This window comes from Benincasa hispida, chromosome 1 (genome assembly GCF_009727055.1).
Source record: "Benincasa hispida cultivar B227 chromosome 1, ASM972705v1, whole genome shotgun sequence".
NCBI lineage: Eukaryota > Viridiplantae > Streptophyta > Magnoliopsida > Cucurbitales > Cucurbitaceae > Benincasa > Benincasa hispida.
In genome coordinates, this window is record NC_052349.1 from 60316993 (window position 1) to 60340234 (window position 23242).

Genomic DNA, 23242 nt, shown 5'->3' on the forward strand with positions numbered 1-23242 from the left:
ACTAAAGATCGACAGTTGCACTATTCTCACCACAGATATATTTCTGTGTCCATCGGATATAACCAATCAACAGTACAATAACCCTTAACAGATGCTCGTAAGTACAGTTGGGTCAATTTACCATTTTGCCCCTGTAGTTACATCTAACTCCTTAAGTACCACTGATCCCTCTAATGAACAATACAACATAGTCCTACTATGTGTGGACACCTCTCGGGCCATGAGAAGGTTTGTAGTGTCATATCGTTCAAGCCTCGAAATCAACCCTTAAGGGAGAGTGAATTCTATCTTATGTAGTTGAGTTCTCATCTCCTAAATCAAATGAATCCTCAAAGTGGTAGGTTTGAGTCGGCAATTTGGCCATTCGCACCGATGCAAATCAAAGGACCGACCTCAAATGCAGGAGTTCCCAACTCACTCAGGATTGAGGTCATGTTACCTATGGTCATCCTAGTGAAGTGAAGTCTCTGTCATGAACGGCGTTATATAACGAGACGATAACACTTCGTGATTCGGTCTTATACAAACTCCTTTGTATAGGACGCCCCCGCTCGCATGTCTCCACATGAATGATCAGGATCAAACCATCTATAGCAAGTCACAACACTTGTAGTAAAAGTCACAACACTTGTAGCTGTTTTACAAAGTGAGCCGCATTCATAGCATCACATCCACCTGTATGTCTCCACATACAATATTTATATTTCTATTGAACTATAATTTTAATTTCTAAATTTGAGGTTGGTGTTTATTTGATCTCTAAAATAAAATAAATTTGTGTACTCTTTTAATTTAGTTCATACGATCATTGAACTTTCAATTTTATGTATAATCCATGACAAATATAAAATTTTAAAATTAATTGATTTATTAGATATAAATTTTAATTTTATATCAAATGGACTCTTAACTTTTAATTTTATATCGAATAGACCCATAAATTTTAAAACATTGAAACTTTCAAAAACTAATTTCAAAGTGACTAAATTTAATTATAAATTGTTTGGACTAAATTTTAATTTAGTGAATTTGTAAATTAAGTTTTTAGAAAAGTTGAACCACCGAATATTGGAGGTAGAAGCGGATGGAGAGAAATTCGAGAAATTCAGAGGGCAAAATGACATGGATAACCCAAAATAGAGGGTCCAAATAAAATTTGACCTAAACACTCGTTTTTTGCCCTTTTGTTTATGTCATCTTCTCTCGTAATTACCGAGATCACCCCAATTCATACTTCTTTTTCCATCTTCTCGCTCTTATTTCTCTTCCTTCAATCTACACTTTTTGACTTCTGCAACTTCTTCTTCTTGTGAAAAAAAAAATAGACAACTTCTACAATTTCTTCTTAACATAAATTAGAATGAGACCAAAGAATGAGCAATAAAAGAGACCAAAGAACGAGAGTGAAACCAAGAAGTGAGAGGAAGAAGCAAGAGGAAAAATATACATAAAAGAAAAAATTGAAGAAAAAATTATAATTATGTATGATGTAGAATAAGAGAAAGAAGCGTAAGAAGTGAGAAGTAAGAGAAAGGAACGAGAATAGGTTTTTGGCCAAATTTCAATTCAACCCCTTGAAAGAGGCTAACCATGCAAATTTCCTAAACTCGGAAAACAGAGCCATCTTCTTCTATTGCTCGAAAATATAAAAATTATATAAAGAAATATATTACTTTATAGAACCTCTCTTATATAAAGACTATTTTCGAAATATGTTACTACTGTTTAAAACAAAAAATATCTAATATATATTAGCTTTTCTTAGCACTCTTAATTTTTTCTTTTTTAAAAAAAATTGATAATATATATAATGTGGGAGATCAAACCTCTGACCTCGATGCTCGGAGGAGGGAAAAGTTGTCTAAATTTGAAGGCATCAGATGGCCCTGGGCTTAAGTGAGAAACACTGCAACTTCCAATTATTTATTATTGGAAGATTCAAAGTCATTGTACAAGAAAACTTCTAACATTGATGAACAATAATAGAACAAGTGATAAGCTCCTACAAACAAGAATTACATTTTATTTTAAGTTACATAAAACATCTTTATCTGACTTCTTTACTCTGATCAATTAAAGCTTAAGTTTTACAGCTTTGAAATGGCATAGTCCAAAGCATCAACAAGAAAATCTGCAGATGAGAGGTGCAAAGGAGTATTAGCAAAGACATCTCCAAAAATCTTAATTTTCAGAACAAACAGTACATCAAATGTTAGCTTTCATTATTTTCAATGAAAAATTTACAACATGATTTAAAATTATAAAAGATACCTGCATCATTTTTGGTGAAACACATGGGGGGCTTTATTCGAAAAACATTCCCATGCAGACCCCCTTTCCCGACGAGAACTCCCAGTTCTTCAATCAGGATGAAATGAGTCATTAGTACAGTAGCTATAATTTACTTTGAGTTCAACATTATATTCTTTGGAAATCAGAGAATTGCAGTACCTCTTAGTTTCTCAAACAATACTGCAGTTTCGGTCTTTGCCGGGTTTTTTCCCTTCCGGTCGGTTACGAGTTCTACACCTACCATTAATCCCCTTCCTCGTACATCTCCTATAACTGGAAAAAATACATTGATCAAATGACATGGTATGGTTCACAGTACCAGCAATTGGAAGGAAGATAATTAGTTCTAATGTTGTTCTAAAGCTTTGCAAAATGCCAATTGTAAGAGGTATTAGAGCAGAATGGACTACTCAGAAAGATAAAGTCTTAAAAGAAACCAAAGTCCAAGAGAAATTACTTTCATATTTTTCCTGGAGAGCTCTCAATCTCTCCAGTAAGTGAGAACCGACATCGGCACAATGTGCCTGACGTCTCTCTTTGTCAATAACTCTTAGAACTGCAAGTCCCCCAGCAGAACAAACTGGGTTCCCTCCAAAAGTGTTGAATTGAATTTTTTGAGCCATTGTGCTCGCTATTTCAGGCGTTGTCACCACTGCTCCCAATGGTAATCCATTTCCAATACCCTGAAAAATTGAATACTTAGGACTGCTGGGAATAAGTTTTAAGGCATGAACAACAAGGGCGATGAACTGCAGTGGTTTTCCAACAGAGATTTACACGAAGAGCGAATACATTTTGCTGAAGGTCAAGAGAAATCCTGCAGGAATAATACCTTTGCCATGGTTACTATATCGGGAATTACGCCCTGTGTTTCAAAGCCCCAATAATGGCTTCCTGTTCGACCAAAGCCAGTTTGAACCTCATCAGCAATGCAAACACCACCAGCATTGCGAACAATATCGTAAACAAGTTTCAAGTATCCAGGTGCTAATTCAACAGCTCCTCCAACACCCTGAGATAACCGAAAACCTAACGTATCTTCAATTTTACGTAGAATGTGCATATCATGTTCAATTTCAGACACCAGAAAAACAAACCTGAATTGTTTCAGCTATAAATCCAGCAACTCTTCCTGAAGTACCATAATCTATATGATCTTGGACGTCTTTGACATAACTACTAGCATCTGGCCCAAAGACACCACGATATGGATCGGGATTCACAACATGATGAATTTCACCCTACAAGCACAAGAATATTGCAGACAAATCAAAATAGTTGGATCAAATTTTGCAGCCACCAACTAAAACCAACAATAGCTTATGTGTTTCCACTGAGTAAACTGCATGTGAAAGCTCCATCTTGCAACATGGCTTGATGGACCCATGATTTTACAAATAGCAGTTGCAAAGAAGAGTGGATATTACTTCAAGTAGTCACTTGAACTGTGTCAATAATATGCTAAAATGTTTCATTTAAATTAAAAGATGCTGCAAGACTAGATCAGACTAGTTGAAAACAAGGCAATGTAAGTTCTATCTCTAACATACAGGCAGCTAAACGAGCAATAACACTGGAGATTAAGCTCTGGGTAGAAAACCTGAGGTATTGGGTACTTCCATGTGTTCAAAGCTGTCAGTCCAATTGTGTTCGAACTTCCTCCATGGTATGCATTTCTCAGTGCAATCATACCTAGATTACCACTGTACAGACGGGCCATAAGCATGGCTAATTCATTTGCTTCTGTCCCAGAGTTAACAAAATATACAACCTGCATAACCAAGTGAAATAAGCAGAAGTTTGAAGCAATATAGAAGTCTGATATTCTTTAAAAAGGTGGTAAGGAGAATCAAGGAGTGATGAAATAGAAATTGAGCCACTAAAGTTGAGAACGATGAAAAGATCCACCGGTTCTAGGAATTCAACGTCTCTTATCCCACAGGTCCAAAAATATGGTATGCCTCACCATCTTTAAAGGAAGATCCAAATACAACCATACAAGTTCAACAATTCCACAGAGCCTAACATATACTGTATGCTTTGCTTCATTATCAATCATCCACTGCTAAAATATATTAATATTATGTAATAATTCAAAAAGGAAAAAAACACCTTCAAATTTCCAGGCATCTTTTCTGCCAATGCTTCAGCGAAATCAGCTATCGCATGGTGTAGGTATATGGTTGTAGCATGCTGTAAAAGTTTGTTTTGCTCATTGACTGCAGCTAAAACATCAGGATGGCAATGCCCACAAGATACAGTAACTATTCCAGCAAAAGCATCAAGGTAGCGCCTTCCATTCTCATCAAACAAATATTGCATTTTTCCTTCTACAATGTTGAGCTGTAAATTAAGAGAGTAAGTCAAACAGATCAGTTTCTGAAGAATGTGTGGAGATGTGGATTGAAGGGCATCCATCAATTACACAAAAACCAATTGGCCAGGGGTGGGTAGAATTCTAATAGAGTAGGGCAGAAGTTTCATCCAAACCAGTTATGCATATAATCTTTCAATTCGAAAAACTTATGAGGGGAAAAATCGAGAAAAAAACTTTGAAACTTATCCATTTTTATATACATTTTTCTAATCTAAGATGTGTCTCTGCCCTGCCCTTTGAAAATAGCAACCTTTCATCAAATTTCTCTTACAGTAGGCATGTAACACAGCTTAAATCAAAGTGCCAAAACAGGAAAGCACTAACCATAGAAGTTGAAACTATTCATAGTGAAAAGCTGTATAGAGTTATGATTGAAGTAAAACTCGACTCAATCTGAGGTCTCGATGAGTGGATCACATTTACTACGCCATACCAAAGTAATCTGATAAAGACAGCGATAATGTTTTAAAATGCATGAATATTTATATAAAAAGAAACTAAAATAACATGATTCTCCCAGGGCAAGAGAGCCTTAGTAAGTGAAGTTTCCGGAATTGGATTGCAGCAAGAGAATACTTCTTTGAGAAATAACTTCTCATAAAATATTATGGGTTCTCTTCTACCAAATTCCAACAAAGAGTATCCAATTTTTCTATTTTAAAATAGAAAATCTTCATTCCCAAAAAGTAAGAAGAATTTTAGCATGCATAAACCTTTTTTCGCCGCTAATAAATTCGACATGCACAAACCAAGATCAATTTATAGTGATGTATGTTGAAACAAAAAACAAACAACCAATTGTATCTCATAAGACAGTGAATTGAATACTATCAACACATCTGCATGTGCTAGTCACCATCACGTAGCAACGAAACAGGAAAATGGGAAAAATCAAGCAAAATCCTGCTTAATAATTGCGGACAAAATGTTCGCGTTGCTTCTTCCACAAAACACAATCGGTTCAGAGAAATGAACCGACAGCAGAATTCCATAATCAATCTTTTAACAGAAAACCACAGCAAAATCAAGAATGCAGAAAACAAAACTGAATCAAATAAGGAGAAAGAAGTGGAAATGAGAGAGATTACTGGCTTCTGGTAGTAGTGGAAAAGCGAAGGCCCTAGAAACTTCTTCCGCTTCTGAAAAATTTCATCGGCGAGCGGTCCTTTATAAGGTTTCGGCTCGTAATCAAAAGGCGGAAGAAGAGGTTTGGGATCGGCGGCATCCGTGGCAGCGGAAGATACAGAAGAAATCGAAGAGAAAGAAGTGGAAAACGGTGGCCTGGAAAAGGCGTAGAGCGCCTTCGAGTTGGCCTTCCTCAAAATCTGGTTCCGAAACGCCATGGCCGATCAGTCTAAGCTCCAAAATGAACAGAGCTTTTGGATTTCTGCCAGAGATGGCGGCTGTGTCAGCTATATGTAATGTAATGTACTGTATAATAATAAAAATTAATGCAGTTATGGCTAATTTGGGAATTGGTAAAGAATCATGATTCCAAGAATCTGCTGACGTGGATATTCATTTTTTTTTTTCTTTTTTAACATATGTATTTCTTAATAATCCGTGTTGATGACTAGATGCTGATCATGCTGTTTCTAACCCACTATGATCAAGGGATTATAATTGTTCCAAATATGAAAAATATTAATAATGATTGAAGATTTGTGGCCCACTGGGGGTTCCTACTTGAATATATAAATTAATTCTAAGTCATCTTTTTTGTTTAGCCCGATTGTGGAGGAGGTTAGGAGGAAAATGAGTCCACGCCTTTCTATTTTAATAGCTTTGAATTTGACAAATACCTTAGGTTACCTTCTTATTTTTCTAAAAATAAAAGGCGTAAAATATGTTAACAAAATAGTGACGGGATGTAAAGGTAACATATCATCTGTGTCTATCAATATCATCGATTGATAGAACTCTATGATCTATCAACGTTTATCATTAATAGTTCTAAAAATTTACTATATTTTGATTTATATTTATTTTTAATAATTTTAGCTTAAAAAATAAACTTATGAGAATTAATACTATTTATTATATAATTTTTCGAAATGCAACTGATTTTACATGAATGGTAAGTTTACTTTTTATATTTTAGGTTTAAAATTTTAATGTGCTTGATTTGAGGAGTCAAATCTACCAATCAATTATTTTTTTTCCTTTTAAATTTATGGGTTTTTTTAATAATTAAAATATAGTTGGTTTGCATAAGGCTCTTTTACCTATATATATGTGTGGTTAGCTCATATTTAAATAATAAAATATTCTAACTAAAATAAAAAAGAAAAAGAAATGCACAATCTTTTCATCTTCCTCTCCTCTCATCTATTTGTTCTTACACATATCTCTAATCTTCACTCATCTCCATTCTCTCCTTCTCTTTCTCCATTTTAGCAACCCACAACATCCACGCCTCTCCCTAATGCATTGATTACCATCATCACAGTTTTTGTTTGATGTCACAGCCATGATATCATTTTGATATTTATTAGATGATATAATTAAATTTATCTTTATCCATTAGCTTAAGCTTTTAGATTAATTTATGTTATAAGATGGTTTGAGAACAGGTTGGTTCAGGATATCTTGTGTTCAAATCCTTACAATGTTATTTCCTTCCCTAATTGATATAGCTCACGAGTGAGAGAGTGTTAGATATTATAATTAAATTTACCTATCAGCTTAAGCTTTTATAGTTAGGAAAGTCCTATGCTCAAGTGTTATTTCCTTCGGGATTAAAATTGATTTCCACTTATTGGGTCTAGAATAGTCCATTACAAATACGTTATCCTCTTTTCTCTTTATTTGATGTCACTCTTATTGCTTTTAATTCAAATTATCATCTAAATTTAAAGTAAACGGTCAGTTATAAAATTAATTCAATATCAACTTATTACTTATTTTCTAGACCGAAATTCTTTTAAATTTCATAGCAACATGATAGTAGAAATGTGTATTAATAAAATGGTAAAAAGGACCTAAAAGGTTTTTCCTCATCTAGACTTTTATATACGAGATTGTACTTAACAAATAATAATAATAATAATTGTTAGTAACCGCCCCTGTAAATTTTTGGCTTGATTTATTTACCCATCTGTTTAATTTGAAATAGTTTTTCTAATTTTTTTTTTTTTAAAAAAAAACATTGATTAGTATATTGAATAACAGATAGAAAATAGACTTTTATTGCTGCAAGAAAAAGAGAATTTTTTGTTTTATATTTTTAATCATTCCATATATTATTCACTTTATTTAAAAAATAAATAAAAAAAAAAAAAAGGTCAGTTACGTCATTATCCAAATGGTAGCTTTGGAAATTGCTTTCTAAAGTTGGGTCTTACGTTTTCGTTCTTTTTACGATAATTACGAATTCGAATCTTAGAAAAACAGCAAAATGCAGCTAAACTAAGGTTGTAAGATTCCTCTTCAATCAAAAACATAATAATATTTAAATTAAACTTCAAATTTAGGCTTTGAGTTTTGAGCTCATTTGTATTTATTTTATCCTTCAATTTAAGAAAAATAATAATATAATAGATTTAAATTTTTTTATTTTCCATCTTATAGATTCATTAACTTTAAAGTTTGGTGTACAATAAGCCCCTTTGACAAATTTTAACTTTTAATTTTGTATATATATTTAGATATTACATTACAAAGAAAAAATAAATTGGAACTTATCAAGTAAACAATCACTAACACTTAATCACTTGAACTATGTTCGTTTCGATGAATCTGAAATTGTGTTTCTTTTAGTATAATGATCATGGAAGTGAGAAATCAAATCATCGATATTTGAATTGATAATTGTTACCTTATTTAGCGAGTTATGTTCAAAATTTAATAGTCTATCTTTTTTTAGTACAACAATATGTAAGGTGAGAGGATTCAAATCTCTAATCTCTTAATCGAGAATACATATTTTATGTTTATTGAGTTATGCTCCTATTACAAATTTATAAATATTTTAAATATTTTAATTATATGTAAGAGGGGAGAAATGTTCAAAATTAGAACCTAGACGATATTAGTTTGGTGTTTCACGTTACTTTTTTTAGTTCAATAAAAGTGGATAGACTCAAATAACATCTCTTAGTCATTAATTAACATATATGTTAGGTCAATTAAATTATGTTCGATTTGATTTTATTTATTATTTTAATTGTCATTTATGTTCACTACAAGAAAGTTTCCTTGACTTTTCTATTTGTTAGAGGTGATCTTGGACCGAAGGGTATAACCGACATAAAATATGAATAGAAGCAACAAAGTTGAGGAAATAGTGAAGTTTGGACCAAGAATAGCATTCTAGGCCCAAAATGGGTCAAGGGCAAAGGGTTAGCTTGGGTCAAAGCCCAAATTAGCATGCTCATATGCTCCATACCAGAGCATCGACCTAGGACCAAAATGGGCATAGGGGGAGATGCTCGACCAAGTCGAGGTTGGCCCTAATTAAACATGCACTACTACAAATTTGGCCTTTCTTGACGCACAAAATTTTTATTTTCTTGATAGTCATGGAAAAAAACCATCAAAAAAATATATTAATTTCTTGAAATTATTTTTTGTGTTTAACTTGACGTACATACACGTTAAGAAAATATATTTCTTGATATAAAAAACATAAGTTTCGACAAAATGATGAATTCTCGATTTTTGGGTTCGTTGATGGTAAAAGAGAAAAAGCACTTTCTTAACGGATAATTGCCATAAAAAAAGAAGTATTATTTGACAGATACAGACCATCAACGATTCTATCCGCAAAAATAAATATTTAATTCGTGCACGATTTGTATTTTTGGCGCACGGATATTGTCAAACGAAAATGACCTCGTTTCCATTTAGATTTTTCTTGATGGGCAATCCCCATCAAGAAAAATGGTTTCATCAAGGAAAAGTCCAAAAAGTGTTTCGTTTTTATCTTAGTTAAACCACGTCGTTTTGAGCCCTCTTCCTTCCTAAAAATTATTTATTAAGCCGTGAACCACATCCTGCTGCTCCGCGCGACCTACCACCGTGAAGATCGCTGCTGACGCCGCCGCCCAAGTGACCGTCGGCTGCTGCCCAAAATCGAATCTGATCTGCCACCGTGACTTAGAACATAGACGCCGTGACCTGTTAATGTTGGCCGTGGCTGCGCTCAGCAAGGTATTCATCCATTCTCTTCAATTTGCCCTAACCGTTCACTGTTTGTTTCGATGGTTTTTGTTATCAATTGGTACTGTTTTTTTGGAATTTTCGAATTAGGTCATCTAGCTCTCTGAATCAAAAGTTTGATGGTCATTCTTCGAATTGTGATTCGGTTATAATAATTAATTAATTGGTTTACTTTAGGATTGGTGAAATGGAAACAGATGCAGTTGGATTTTGGTTTTAACATCGATTAAGATATTAAAACTTGTGGGGATCTTGATTTTGAATTTTTGATCTATTACAGTGAAATTTGGCATTTAAATGTGTATCACCAATAGTAGTTGATTTTGTACAAGGGAATTGACTTTCTTCCCTCCTCCAGCCATGGCCGTCCAGTATTATATTTCGATCTCCTCGATTGCTTTCAATCGTATGCTGCATTTTGGTTTTATCTCTAACTCTCGTTTTCTGTTCGATCAGCAAGAACAACTAGATTTCGAATGGAAAGCAGGGTGGCAAGAAGAATGCGTGAGCATATTAATTTGCTAGGGGCCTTTTGCATGCGATAAAAGAGTAGAGTTGAGTCATATTATTTGTATTTAGGGTAAAGTTAAGTTGAGTTGAGTATCTTTGCCATTTTTGTAAATGAAATTGATTTTGTCTTTTGTTTTTTTATTATGATTGATTTTAATTTTCAACTATATACGTATTTTCCTAACTTTTCTGAGATAAAAACAAAAAAAAAACTTCGAATTTTTTTCCATTCTCAAAACATAACAAATTCTTTATAAAGTATTTATATACCAAACACAAAATTTTGAACTTAATTTTTTAAACACTCAAATAGAAGTGATTATTCCATTCAAAAACTCAAATTAATCATTAATTACTTGTAAAAGTTAAAAAGAATTGAAAGGATTAGTGTCATCAAATGAAATTATTGGCATTGTTTTAGATAGTAGGGGTGATACATAAATGTTAATCTTAAAAAAATCAAAATCTTACGATTTAAATTACAAAACCAACTATTAGATATTATTTTTTTAACAATTTGTGAAATATGGATTTATCTTTTTCTAAAATTTGTGAAATGATTTTAGAAATATTGATGTATATTTTTTCTACATCAAGGGATAAACCATAGAAAGAAAATAAAAAAAGAGAAAGAGGAATTGAGAAAGAAAAGGGAAAATAAAACCCATACAAGTCCGACAAAGAAAGAAGAGAGAAAATGAGAAAGATGAACCAGAAGGCGAAAGAAAAGATGAGAGAAGGGGAGTGAATGTGAAAAGATGCATGAGAGAGAGAAATGACAAAGTAATTGAGGGAGTTGGGAGAGTAATGAAAACACGTGGGAAAATGGGAGAGAGTGAGAGTGATAAAATGGTGGATAATTAAACCCACCATTTTATGTTTATCAGTGGTCGTCGAAGTTGGGCACACGAAGGTGGTAGTCGGAGTATGTCGCCAAAGTTGCTTGTGCGAAGGTAGTCATTGGAGTTAGTCGCTAAAGGTTTCGTCAGAGGTGGTTAGAAGAGCCCAAAGTTCTTCGTCGAAGTTACTGGTGCGAATGTGGAAATCGGAGTTGTTTTTGTTCCAAGGTGGTTATCGGAATTGGTTGCCGAAGTGTTGTCGAAGGTAGTTGTCGGAGCTCGGAGTTGGTCGTCAGAGTTGGCCGTACAAAGATGGTCATCGGAGTATGCCGCTAGAGTGTGATAGCGGTAATCGCCAACGGAGATCGATGGATGGAACCATTAAAAACATTAGAGAGAGAGAATTGGGGGAGAGTTGGGATGAGTTGGTAAAATAACTAACTCAACCCAACTCTCCTTGGACTGTGAAACACCCCTTAATTTCTCAGATGTTGGTTTTAGTTTTGGAGTACATTTATATATCTATTATTTGTTGATCATTAAGCACTGATCCATTTGCCAAGAAGGGTTGGTATGATTTCAAGGCTCCTTCAGTTTTCACGGATAAGAACGTTGTTAGACTCTTTTTTCGCAAACCCAGGGTACCAAGATAAATCGTCCTTCTTCTAATTGCTTTTACTTTTGCATTTTTATCTGGAAAATGGGAGTGTAGAGTGAGTGAAATGATTGTATAATCTTAGAGGGATTGTTGAACTTGACCAATGTATGAGTTCCATGTTTATGAGTTTTTTCCCTTTATATCCATGTTAATAAATTATGCAATGCAATCTCTATTTTCTTTTGTAACTAAGTCTAAATCTGATGGGCTTCTAGTATTATGGAGGTTGTGATTTTTCTAATTTCTTCTATTTATAGTTTTGTATTGATGTTTTTCCGAGACTAGAATATCTGGTATATAGGAACCAAATATTAGATTTTATACGTTGTTTTTATGTGTAAACTTTGTATCTTGTTTCAGTGTTTTCTAAAGAAGGGTGGGTATTATTTAACTTTTTTTTTTTTCAGCTCTTCGGGATATAGGAATAACGTACAATTTATGGGTTGTACCAATTTCTTTCTCGTTTACATATTTTGCTAATTTAATTTTTTGACGTGACCTTGATGCTTATTGCTAAATTAATTATAGGACTACCTTAACTTTTATTATCTTATCATTAAACCTTAAAAAAGCAAATCCGTGGCGAAATTTTGCTTGTTTTATGTTGATGGTTTTTCTCTGAACTAAAAAACAAAAATATGGGATTCATATGGATTTTTAGATTTCTTGGTTAAAATCATTATGCATGATTATGTTTCCCTCGTAATCTTGAAGATAGAGAATTAAAATCAAATGGTTTCATCATTATTTTAATAATTTAGTTTAGTTTTAGTTAAATTTAAATTAAGTTAGCACTCATTTATTTAAATATTTCTAATCTTAAAAGTTTTTTTGGTTTGCTCTTAAATGTTTATACGAATCTGATCCAAGTATGACGGAGGAATATGCATTTATCCATCCTACACAAATTTCAAGTGGTTCAGACACTGATGAACAAAGATCTCGATTCCTGATGATAGATTGTTGTTGATGAAGAATAAATTTTTGATATGTCCGTATAATTTCGGGTAAGTTTAGAAAACAAGTATTTTGTTTATATAGTTTTTGGATTGTAAATATTTTTATTTAACTTTATTGAAATGTCTTTTATATAGATTTCATTCGATAGTATTTGTTATTTGCTTTTGAATTAATATGGTGTACTCAATTGACTCTTTGGGATATGGTGTACGAGAGGGGGTGAATGGTTAATACGTAAGTATTTAATAGTTCTTTCACGTTGTGTATATAATGTAAACATTTTGATATCTTGCGTATTTGTTTTTTAGGGCCATAATATTGTTTTATGCTTGAACAAATTTGAGACCTCGGTCTCTTACTTGGGTCCCTATTAAGGTAAACATTTCAATTTTGATTGAATGATAATATACGTTTGATTAAAATATTTGTTTTTTTATAATGTGAGTTAAAAGAGCACATATAATGTGCTCAACAACCAGATAGTACGGAGTGTGGGTACTATATTATAAAGTTCATGTGCGACATAGTAAACACAGGAGCAAAATAATTATAGACATGGTATGCATTTTCTTAGACTATCTTCTTTAACTATAATATTTACACTTAGTATAATTTTGTTAATAAATTAATTTACTTGTTTGTTTGCAGTTGAGAAGACTGACAACTTATAGTAAATTGGAATTAGATGCAGTGAGAGTTGAGTATTGTGACTTTATAGGACGCTACATTTGATGGACTTTTGTTATACGATGTATCAATAGTTTAGTATGTATGGGTTTAGGATATGAGATATGATGTCAATTTTAGTAGAGTTAGGTATCATATGATCAGATTTTTAGATACTGATTGTTTGTAGAATTAACATTGTTTTACTGGTTGATTAATGAAAATTATTCGGTTGATTTGTTGGATAGTAAGTTTATTGAATATGTTACTTGTTTCAATAAGATGGTATGATAATATGAATTTAGATATGTGTTATTGAAAATTAGGAGTTGTGTATGATGGATTGCAAGATATTTGTGTAGTTGTTAGTGTTGAAGGAATTATGTAGTAGGGGTGTTCAAAAAACCTGATGACCCAAAAAATCGATCAATTCAACCCAATCCGTGCAGTCTGGGTTGGGTTATCAACTCATTTGGATTGGGTTGAGTTCAAATAAATAAAAATTTTGTGGGTTGGGTTGATTCATGAGTTTACCTAAAATAATCAAAACCAACCCAAACTTATTATTAACTTTAAAATGTATATATATATATTTTTTTAATTAGGTTACAATTATATATACGTATATTTATTTAAGTTTTTTCAAGGGTAAGTTCTTTTTGAAAACTGTTCTAATTAATGAAAGGGAAATGAGAAAAATGGGAAGTGTGTGAATTTCATTCTAGAAAACTTCATATAAATACATATCTTAAGTCTAAGAATAGATTCCACAATGTTAGCAACTAATCCCACTAACTCCACAAGAATAGGAACTTAGACTAGACCAACCCAAAAACTAATTTGCAGTTTTGAGTTATTAACATTCTCCTCCTAACTCAAATACTGCAAGCACTTAACTTGCTCTTAAAAGGTTGAAAATGACTCACACAAAATCCAGGTTCAGCAAGTGATCATCCATCTTGTTCTGGTATGATGAATCCGTCTGGTTGCTCAACATAGATCTCTTCTTCTAACACTTCATTTAGGAATGTTGACTTCATATTTAGCTGATACACCTTCCATGCTGGGCTGACACAGCCAATAGCAACCTGATTATGTCCATTTTTGCAACTGGTGCAAAAGTCTCAGAAAAATCAATTTTTCAGACTTGTGCATACCCTTTTTGATGAAAATGCCCCAACCTCTTGTGTCATAACTCAGTGTCATTTACTTGACACTTGAAAGCTATTTGCTCCTTCTCGAGTGGATCCAATGAGAAGCTCTTGTGCTGCATCTTTATTTTGAACAATTCATTCCCTTTGGAATCAGAAATGAGGCACTTTCCTTCTTCAAACAACACTTTGAATCTCTTCTCTACTAATTGACTAACGCTTAATAAGTTTTGATCAATTTCAGGGACAAACAACACTTCAGTAATCAACTTGGTTCCAGCACAGCTCTCTATTGACACTGTGCCCTTCCTTTTTACTTCTAGATACTCACCGTTTCCTATATTCACCCTTGACTTGAATGACATGTCGAGGTCCTTAAACAACTCTGTCACTTGTCATGTGATTGGTACACCCACTATCAACCAACCAACAACCATCACATTGAGTGACAGATGAGAAACAAGTAGCCACAAAGAGTTGATCTTCTTCTTGTTGTACTACAACATATGCTCCTCCTTGCTGTTGAGTTTTTTCTTCCTTCCAAAATCGTTCAATATGCCCCAATAAATTACATCTTCTACATTTCATATCTGACCTTCTCCAGCATCTGAAATGTGGATGATTCTGCTTCCCACAGTGCTTGCATGTACTACCAACATCCTTTGCAGCAGACTCTGAGCTACTGCTGCCACTTCCCTTCTTCTCTCTTTCATCTTCTCCCTACTGCAATCTAGCTTTCAATGCCCCTCAATGCTTCTTTCTTGTCTCATCAACCTCCTCTGCTCTTGTGCTTTCAAAGCACTAACCACTTCTATCACCTTGAGTTTTAGAGGTCTTTAGTATTTTCTAAAGAAGCAATGGTTGCTTCATATCTCTTAGGTACTGAAACTAGAATTTTTTTAACCAATCTGTTGTCAGATAAATTGGTTCCTAATATTCTTGCCTTGTTAGCAATCCCAATCAACTTATCTGAGTACTCTTTAATGGACTCAGAATCCTTCATTTGCATTCTCTCGAATTCTTGCACCAAGTTCAACACTTTCATGCCTTTAATCCTCTCATCACCTTCATACTCACTTTTGAGGAACTCCCAGATCTCCTTTGCCGACTTCAAGGCCATAATTCTGTTGAATATGGTGGGAGACACAGTTGCATATAGGCAAGCTCAAGCTTTTGCCTTCCTGGTGATCCTCTTCTTGTGAGTCTTGATCTGATGTATTGTTGGGTTATTAGGAAGTGGAGCAATCTCATAGTCTTGCTCAATTGCTTCCCAATAATCACAACCCTCTATGTAGGCTTGCATTCTGATAGCCCATGCCTGGTAGTTTTCACCATCAAACACAGGTGAGCCAATGAAGAAAGACTATTTGATCCTAATTCCATCTCTAGCAACTCTCATAAGTATATCACTCAGTTTCTCTCGGAGATATTTCATTGATTCTCACTCACATATCTCCTAAGAATTGAAGGCTCTGATACCACTATTGTTCTAACTAATGAGAGGGAAATGAAAAAAATGGGAAGTGTGTGAATTTCATTCTAGAAAACTCCATATAAATACATATCTTAAGTCTAAAAATAGATTTCATAATGTTAGCAACTAATCCCACTAAAAAAATAACTTCAACTATTTCCTAGAAACTAGGAATTGACTAGACCAACTTAAAAACTAATTTGTACTTTTAAGTTACTAACAAAAACCCTAATTTCCTCTTATTTACTTCAATTAAAGCATGCTATAAATTTAATGCATAATATTTCTGTCTCTGAATGATTTAGTTTTTGTGAAATATTAAAATTGGGATCTGATTACGCTTCTGCATGACTTTCACAAACCTTCAATTGGTATCAGAGCGAAGGTTTTTGGGTCCCAATTTAATTTTTTTCGGAATTAAAATACATGAGTTATGGTGGGTGCTGTTTCGTTACTGCATTTATGTAATGAATGTGGGCTTTACACATTGTGGATGTTTTAGGATTGGTCTTTCGTTTTACTATTTTTTTACAAATTCGATATGTAAGGACCCATTGTTTTTTGTTGTAAATTGCAATCGAGTCTGTAAATTAATTTTTCAGGTCATTCGTGATTTTTTTCGACGAAGATCTGAGGTTACGGGGCCAAAAGCAGAGAATTTTTTTAGGAGACATCCGCTGTACAAAATGTTCTGTATAGTAGCGCTGCGACGCTAGGGTGATGGCGGAAAGCAATTTTCGTAGCGTCGCAACGCTCCAAGACGTGTAGGACCACGTGTTTTGGTCGGTTCACCAACAATTTGCATGGTTGGTTCGGTTCACTAGCAGTTTGAGTTGTTGTTTCGGTCTAGGTGGTTCAATTGTTTTTTTTTGTATTAATTAATATTTTTTAATTAAATTAATTTAATATAAAAATTATATTAATTTAATTAATTGTGTAGAAAATCAATCTCGGTCCAATAATGTGTTTATTTATTTTAAATTATGCATTGGATGTATGATTATTTATTATATATGTCATCATGATGTCATAAAGAGATTCCCACCATAGGTTATACATTATTCATCTATCATATATTAATATAATCTTATAATATAGTTGCATGATTTATTTAATAGCATGCTTATGCATCATATTATATAAGAGTTATAATTATGTTTGCATGCGTAATAACTTACGATGCATCATTTATATTATAATGGTTATAATATATAGTTTGAATGTATGGATGAATGTTGTTATTTTTTTATTTTATACTTTTGGTATATAAATGTTATGGTATGGTTAAGTAATGAAAAAGATTGGCATGCAGCATAACATTACTTTAGATAATTTATTAATATTATATTTTTACAAAGTAAATCATTAGATGTAGTCTTCGGTTTTAATTTATTTCATTTATTCTTTATAATTGTTATAAATAAATAAATGAAATTAAAAATTAAAATCCATAATATAGAGTTGCATACTCACATAGGTTAAAAATTATTTTTTAAATAATTTAAAATGCAATTCACTTTATACCTATGATTACATTATTTCTAATAAGATTAGGAATATGTTTGATATTTTAATTAGTTTAGTAGGATTAAATTGGTTTAATATTAAAGATTAAATTTGTAACAAAATGTATAAAGGACCTTTGTCTAAGATGGTTCTATCTAGGCTGGGGTATTTAAGTTGATGGAAACGGAAACATCCCTATCTGGGGAACTGATGTAGAAGGTGAATTACATAGATTTATTACAAGCATGCAATGATTGATTAAAGTTTATTTAAAGTGTTCAATGAACAATTTCAATATTGTTTAACTATCCAAAGTAAATGTTGCATTGGGCAAAGTAAATATTTGCTTAATAAAAATAATTAGTCATATTTTTCTAAGTTAATTAACCCTAGGTAAAACACTCAATAGGGAGGAAAAATGAGATATATGATACTTTCATTTTTCTTATCATGTTTCTCCCTAAAAGTTTACACCGTGAGACCTATACTCGGCCTCGAGGCACCTTGTTTGTGTCCCTCTACGGATGGTGTTTGTAAGGTCAATATCAATGTGAATGGAGAGAGTGCTTATAGTAAGTGGGAACGGGACGCGTGTCAACACATCCCACAGTCTCTCTCATTAGTTTATAATAAACTTTCATGCTTAGCCTCGAGAAACCTTTGCTTGTGTCCCAATACGGATGGAATTTGCATATTTTTTACTCAAACTCTAAAAATGCATAGAGTTGATTTAGTTTTTGTCTCAATCAGTTTTTTCCTACGATTGGCCCATTGGGGCGAAACTCTAGAATCTAAAATGAGAGGTTACACTTACAAAAAAAAAATGTTAAGCTAGTTAACAATTTTCTGGATCAAACTATGGTGACTAATAATTATAGGAATAAGAGTTGTTCTGGTATAATTATTGGCTTTTACCCTACCCCATTGCAAAATAGATATCACATAGGATGCATTAAATTATTTTGCTAAATTGATTGGTTTTTTAAATTGGGTCATGCTTGTTTAACTAATATAAAATAAATTGTATGTTTCAGCAATTTTTAATATGACTTCTGCTACACTTAATATGCTTACCGCTAACAAATTAAATGGTGATAAATACACAACCTAGAAAAAAATAATCAATAAAGTTCTAATCATCGATGACCTACATTTTGTCCTAGTTGAGGAATGTCCTCAAGTTCCACCAGCTAATGGCACTCGAAATACTTGGGAGGCATATGAGAGCGATGTGTTCGAGCAAACGAAAATGCTTGAGTGTACATCTCGACGAGCCTATCTGAGGTTTGAGCCAAGAAGCATGAGCTCATGCTCACTGCTCGTGAGATTATAGAGTCTCTGAGGGAAATGTTTGGACAATTGTCCACTCAGCTTAGGCACGATGCACTCAAATACAACTTTAATGCCCGTATACCATAAGGGGCTTCTGATCGAGAACATGTTCTGAACATGGCAGTCCACTTTAATATGGTGGAGATGAATGAGTTTGTAATTAATGAAGCCAGTCGGATTAACTTCATCTTGGAAGCTTTACCTAAAAGTTTCCTACCGTTCCATAATAATGTTGTTATGAACAAGAATGACTACAATCGGACTACCCTGCTCAACGAGCTACAGACTTACCAATCCTTGATGAAAGTTAAAGAACAGAAGGGTGAGACAAATGTTGTCTCGTCCTCCAAGAAGTTCCGCTGAGGTTCAACCTCTAAAACCAATTCTATATCTCTTCTTTTGACACAAAAAAGTGGAAGAAGAAGAAGGGAGGCCAGGGGAAGGCTAACCCATCAGCTGCTGTCTAAAAGGGTAAGAAAGCCAAGATTGCAAACGGAATATGTTTCCACTGCAACCTACAGGGACATTGGAAGAGGAATTGTCCCAAATACTTAGCGGAGAAGAAGAAGGTCAAGCAAGGTAAATATGATTTACTTGTGTTGGAAACTTACTTAGTGCAGAATGATGATTTGACCTGGATTATAAATTCAGATACCACTAACCATGTTTGTTATTCATTTCAAGGAATTGATTCCTGGCAGCAGTTGGCAACTGTGAGATGATGATGCGTGTTGGAATTGGGCACGTCGTCTCAACGAAGGCAATGGAAGGACTCTGACTTACTTTACATAAATCTTATATTTTACTAGAAAATGTATTTGTAGTTCCTGATTTGAAAAGGAACTTAATTTCTGTAAAGTGTTTATTTGAACAACAATATACTATACTTTTTTCTATGAATAAAGTGTTTATTTACAAAAATGGTATTGAGATTTGTTATGTTAAGATGAAAGATAATCTTTATATGTTAAGGTCGTTAGCAACAAAGTCCCTCCTAAATACTAAACTTTTTAAAATTGCAGTAACTCAAAATAAAAGACAAAAAATTCTCCTAAAGGAAATGCCCATCTTTGGCACTTAAGAGTAGGACACAAAAATCTCAATAAAATTGAGAGATTGGTTAAGAATGGACTTTTAAGTGAGTTAGAATAAAATTCTCTATCAATAAGTGAGTCATGCCTTGATGGCAAAATGACTAAGAGATATTTTACTGGAAAAAGGTCACGGAGCCAAAGAACCCTTAGAATTTGTACATTTGAACCTCTATGGTCCTATGAATATTAAGGCAAGAGGAGATTTGAATATTTCATCACCTTCACTGATGATTATTCAAGGTATAGGTACATTTATTTAATACAACATAAGTCTAAAGCTCTTGAAAAGTTCAAGGGGTACAAGACTGAAGTTGAAAATGTATTAAACAAAATAATAAAAGCGTTTCAATTTGATCGAGATGGAGAGTATATGGATATAAATTTCCAAGACTATTTAATAGAACATGGAATTATATCCTAATTCTCAGCACTTGGTTCATCTCACTAGAATGGTGTATCAGAAATGAGAAATCGAACCCTGTTAGACATGGTTCAATCTATGATGAGTTAAGTTTCCTTACCTGACTCATTTTGAGGTTATGCAGTATAGACTATAGCCTATATTTTGAACCATGTTTCATCCAAAAGTGTTATTGGAACACCTTTGGAGTTATAGAATAGTCGTAAAAGTAGTTGCACTATTTTAGAATCTAAGGTTTCTCAACATATGTGCTTAAGGCTAATCCTAAGAAATTGAAATCTCAACATATGTGCTTGAGGCTAATCCTAAGAAATTGAAACCTCGTTCAAAATTGTGCATATTTGTAGGTTACCCCAAAGGAAATGGTTACTTCTATGATCCTAAAGATAACAAAGTGTTTGTGTTGACAAAAGCTACATTTTTAGAAGAGAACCACATTAAGGACCATAAACCATGCAGTAAGATAGTGTTAACTAAACTTTTCACCGAAACTACTGAACCTTCAACAAGAGTTGTTGAAGAGCCCAGTACATCGACAAGAATTGTTAATGTTGGTTCATCTAGTAGTTCACATCCACCTCAACTGTTGAAGGAGCCTCGACGTAGTGGGAGGGTTGCAAATCCGCCGTTATATGGGTTTAACATAAACCTTAGCTGTCATATCTGATGGCGATGTTGAAGATATATTTTCCTATAAGAAAGTAATGGAGGATAATGACAAAGATGAATGGATCAAAGCTATGGATCTTGAAATGGAGTCTACGTACTTCAATTTAGTTTGGGATCTTATAGGTCAACCTGACGGGATAAAACCTATAGATTGTAAATGGATCTACAAGAGAAAACAAGGTGTTGATGGAAAGGTGCAAACTTCAAGGTTAAGTTTGTGGCAAAGGGTTATACCCAAGTTGAAGGAGTCGATTATGAGAAGACTTTCTCACCTTTTGCCATGTTGAAGTCTATCTGGATACTTCTGTTCACTGCTTCATATTACGACTATGAGATTTAGCAAATGGACGTAAAGACTGCCTTTTTGAATGACAATCTTGAGGAGACTATCTATATACAACAACCTGAGGGATTTATAATCCAAGGTCAAGAGAAAAAGGTTGCAAGCTTAATCAACATATTTATGGATAGAAATAGGCTTCTTGAACTTGGAATATAAGTCTTGATACTACAATCAAATCTTATGGCTTTGATCAAAATGTTGATGAGCCTTGTGTTTACAATAAATCATCAACAGTTTAGTAGCTTTTCTTGTGTTGTACGTAGATGATATCCTACTCATTGAAAATAATATAGATCTACTGACTGAAATTAAACATTGGCTGGCGACCCAATTCCAAATTAAAGATTTGGGAGAGAAACAATTTATTCTGGGCAATCAGATCTTTAGAGATCGAAAGAACAAAACGTTAGCCTTATTTCAGACATCATATATTGATAAGATACTTGTCAAGTATTCAATGCAAAACTCCAAGAGATGCTTACTACCTTTAGGGTATGGAGTTGCTTTGTCTAAGGAACAGTGTCCTAAGGCACCTTAAGAAGTTGAGGAAATGAGACAGATCCCCTATACATCAGCTGTTGGTAGTTTGATGTATGCGATCTTATGTACTAGGCCTAACATCTGCTATGTAGTGGGGATAGTCAGTAGATATCAGTCAAATCCAAGATTAGATCACTGGATTGCCATTAAAACTATCCTTAAGTATCTTTGGAGAATGAGGGACTACATGCTCGTATATGGGTCTAGAGATTTGATCCTTACAGGATACACTTACTCTAATTTTCAAACTGATAAGGATTCTAAGAAATCCACTTCAGGATCAGTGTTTATTCTTAATGGAGGGGCTGTAGTCTGGAGAAGTACCAAGTAAGGGTGTTGGAGAAGTACCAAGTAAGGGTGTATTGCTAACTCCACCATGGAGGTAGAGTATGTAGTAGCTTGTGAAGTTGTCAAGAAGGTTGTCTGGTTTAAGAAGTTCTTAATTGATTTGGAAGTAGTTCCAGATATGTCAAAGCTCATCACCCTTTATTGTGATAATACTGATGTTGTGGCTAATTCCAGGGACCCTAGGAGTCACAAACGCGAGAAGCATATAGAGCAAAAGTATCATCTGATACGAGATATTGTGCATCAAGGGGACGTGATCGTCACATAGATAGCTTCGACGCGCAACGTCACTGATCCATTTACAAAGGTCTTCACAGATAAGGTGTTTGAGGGTCACCTATAGAATATGGGCCTATGGGACATGCCACATCTAGTCTAGGGCAAGTGGGAGAGTTTGTACCGGGCATGTATTGTATGCCCTATTTTCTTGTTTTTGTGTACTTTTATATTAGTTTGACTTTTATGATGTATATCCCACCAGCTTTAGTACAAGTGGGAGATTGTTGGAGTTGATGCCCTGAATCTCGTAGGTCATGTAGTTTATAATTTTAATGTACAAATAATTTATTTATCTAATAAAATCTCAAGCATTTTATTTGATATTTAATAGCATTAACCCACAAAACCAATAAACTAAGATCCAAGGTTGTCTTCTGTAACTTGAATGTATGTGGAGACATACAGGTGGATCATGTTCAAGCGATAACCTAAACGGTCTGTAGTAGATGGATAAGGTTAGGTACTTTATCCTAGTAACACTACGATACGACCCACTTTATAGTTGTTACAATTGTTGTAAAGTGCTACAAATGATCTGATCCTAATCATTCTTGTAGAGACATGTTAGCGGGGGCGTTCTATACAAAGAGTTTGTGCAAGATCGAACCATGAAATGAATAGTT

General features: G+C 33.7%; 1 protein-coding gene and 1 long non-coding RNA gene across 2 annotated transcripts; one reads left to right on the forward strand and one right to left on the reverse strand.

The window, feature by feature from the left end:
* Positions 1-1862: 1862 nt before the first annotated feature.
* On the reverse strand, positions 1863-6101 carry LOC120070257 (alanine--glyoxylate aminotransferase 2 homolog 1, mitochondrial). Its single transcript, XM_039022149.1, has 9 exons — positions 5758-6101; positions 4405-4635; positions 3893-4063; positions 3390-3533; positions 3125-3304; positions 2750-2975; positions 2452-2565; positions 2272-2358; positions 1863-2131 (listed from the first exon to the last, which is right to left on the reverse strand). Exons 1-9 carry the CDS (start codon positions 6010-6012, stop codon positions 2088-2090), a joined length of 1452 nt encoding a protein of 483 aa, XP_038878077.1. The 5' UTR covers positions 6013-6101; the 3' UTR covers positions 1863-2087.
* A 3382-nt stretch (positions 6102-9483) lies between these two features.
* Positions 9484-13713, forward strand: LOC120084185. Its single transcript, XR_005483586.1, has 3 exons — positions 9484-9820; positions 12707-13354; positions 13445-13713. It is a non-coding gene; the product is annotated as an uncharacterized LOC120084185 (long non-coding RNA).
* Positions 13714-23242: the final 9529 nt, after the last annotated feature.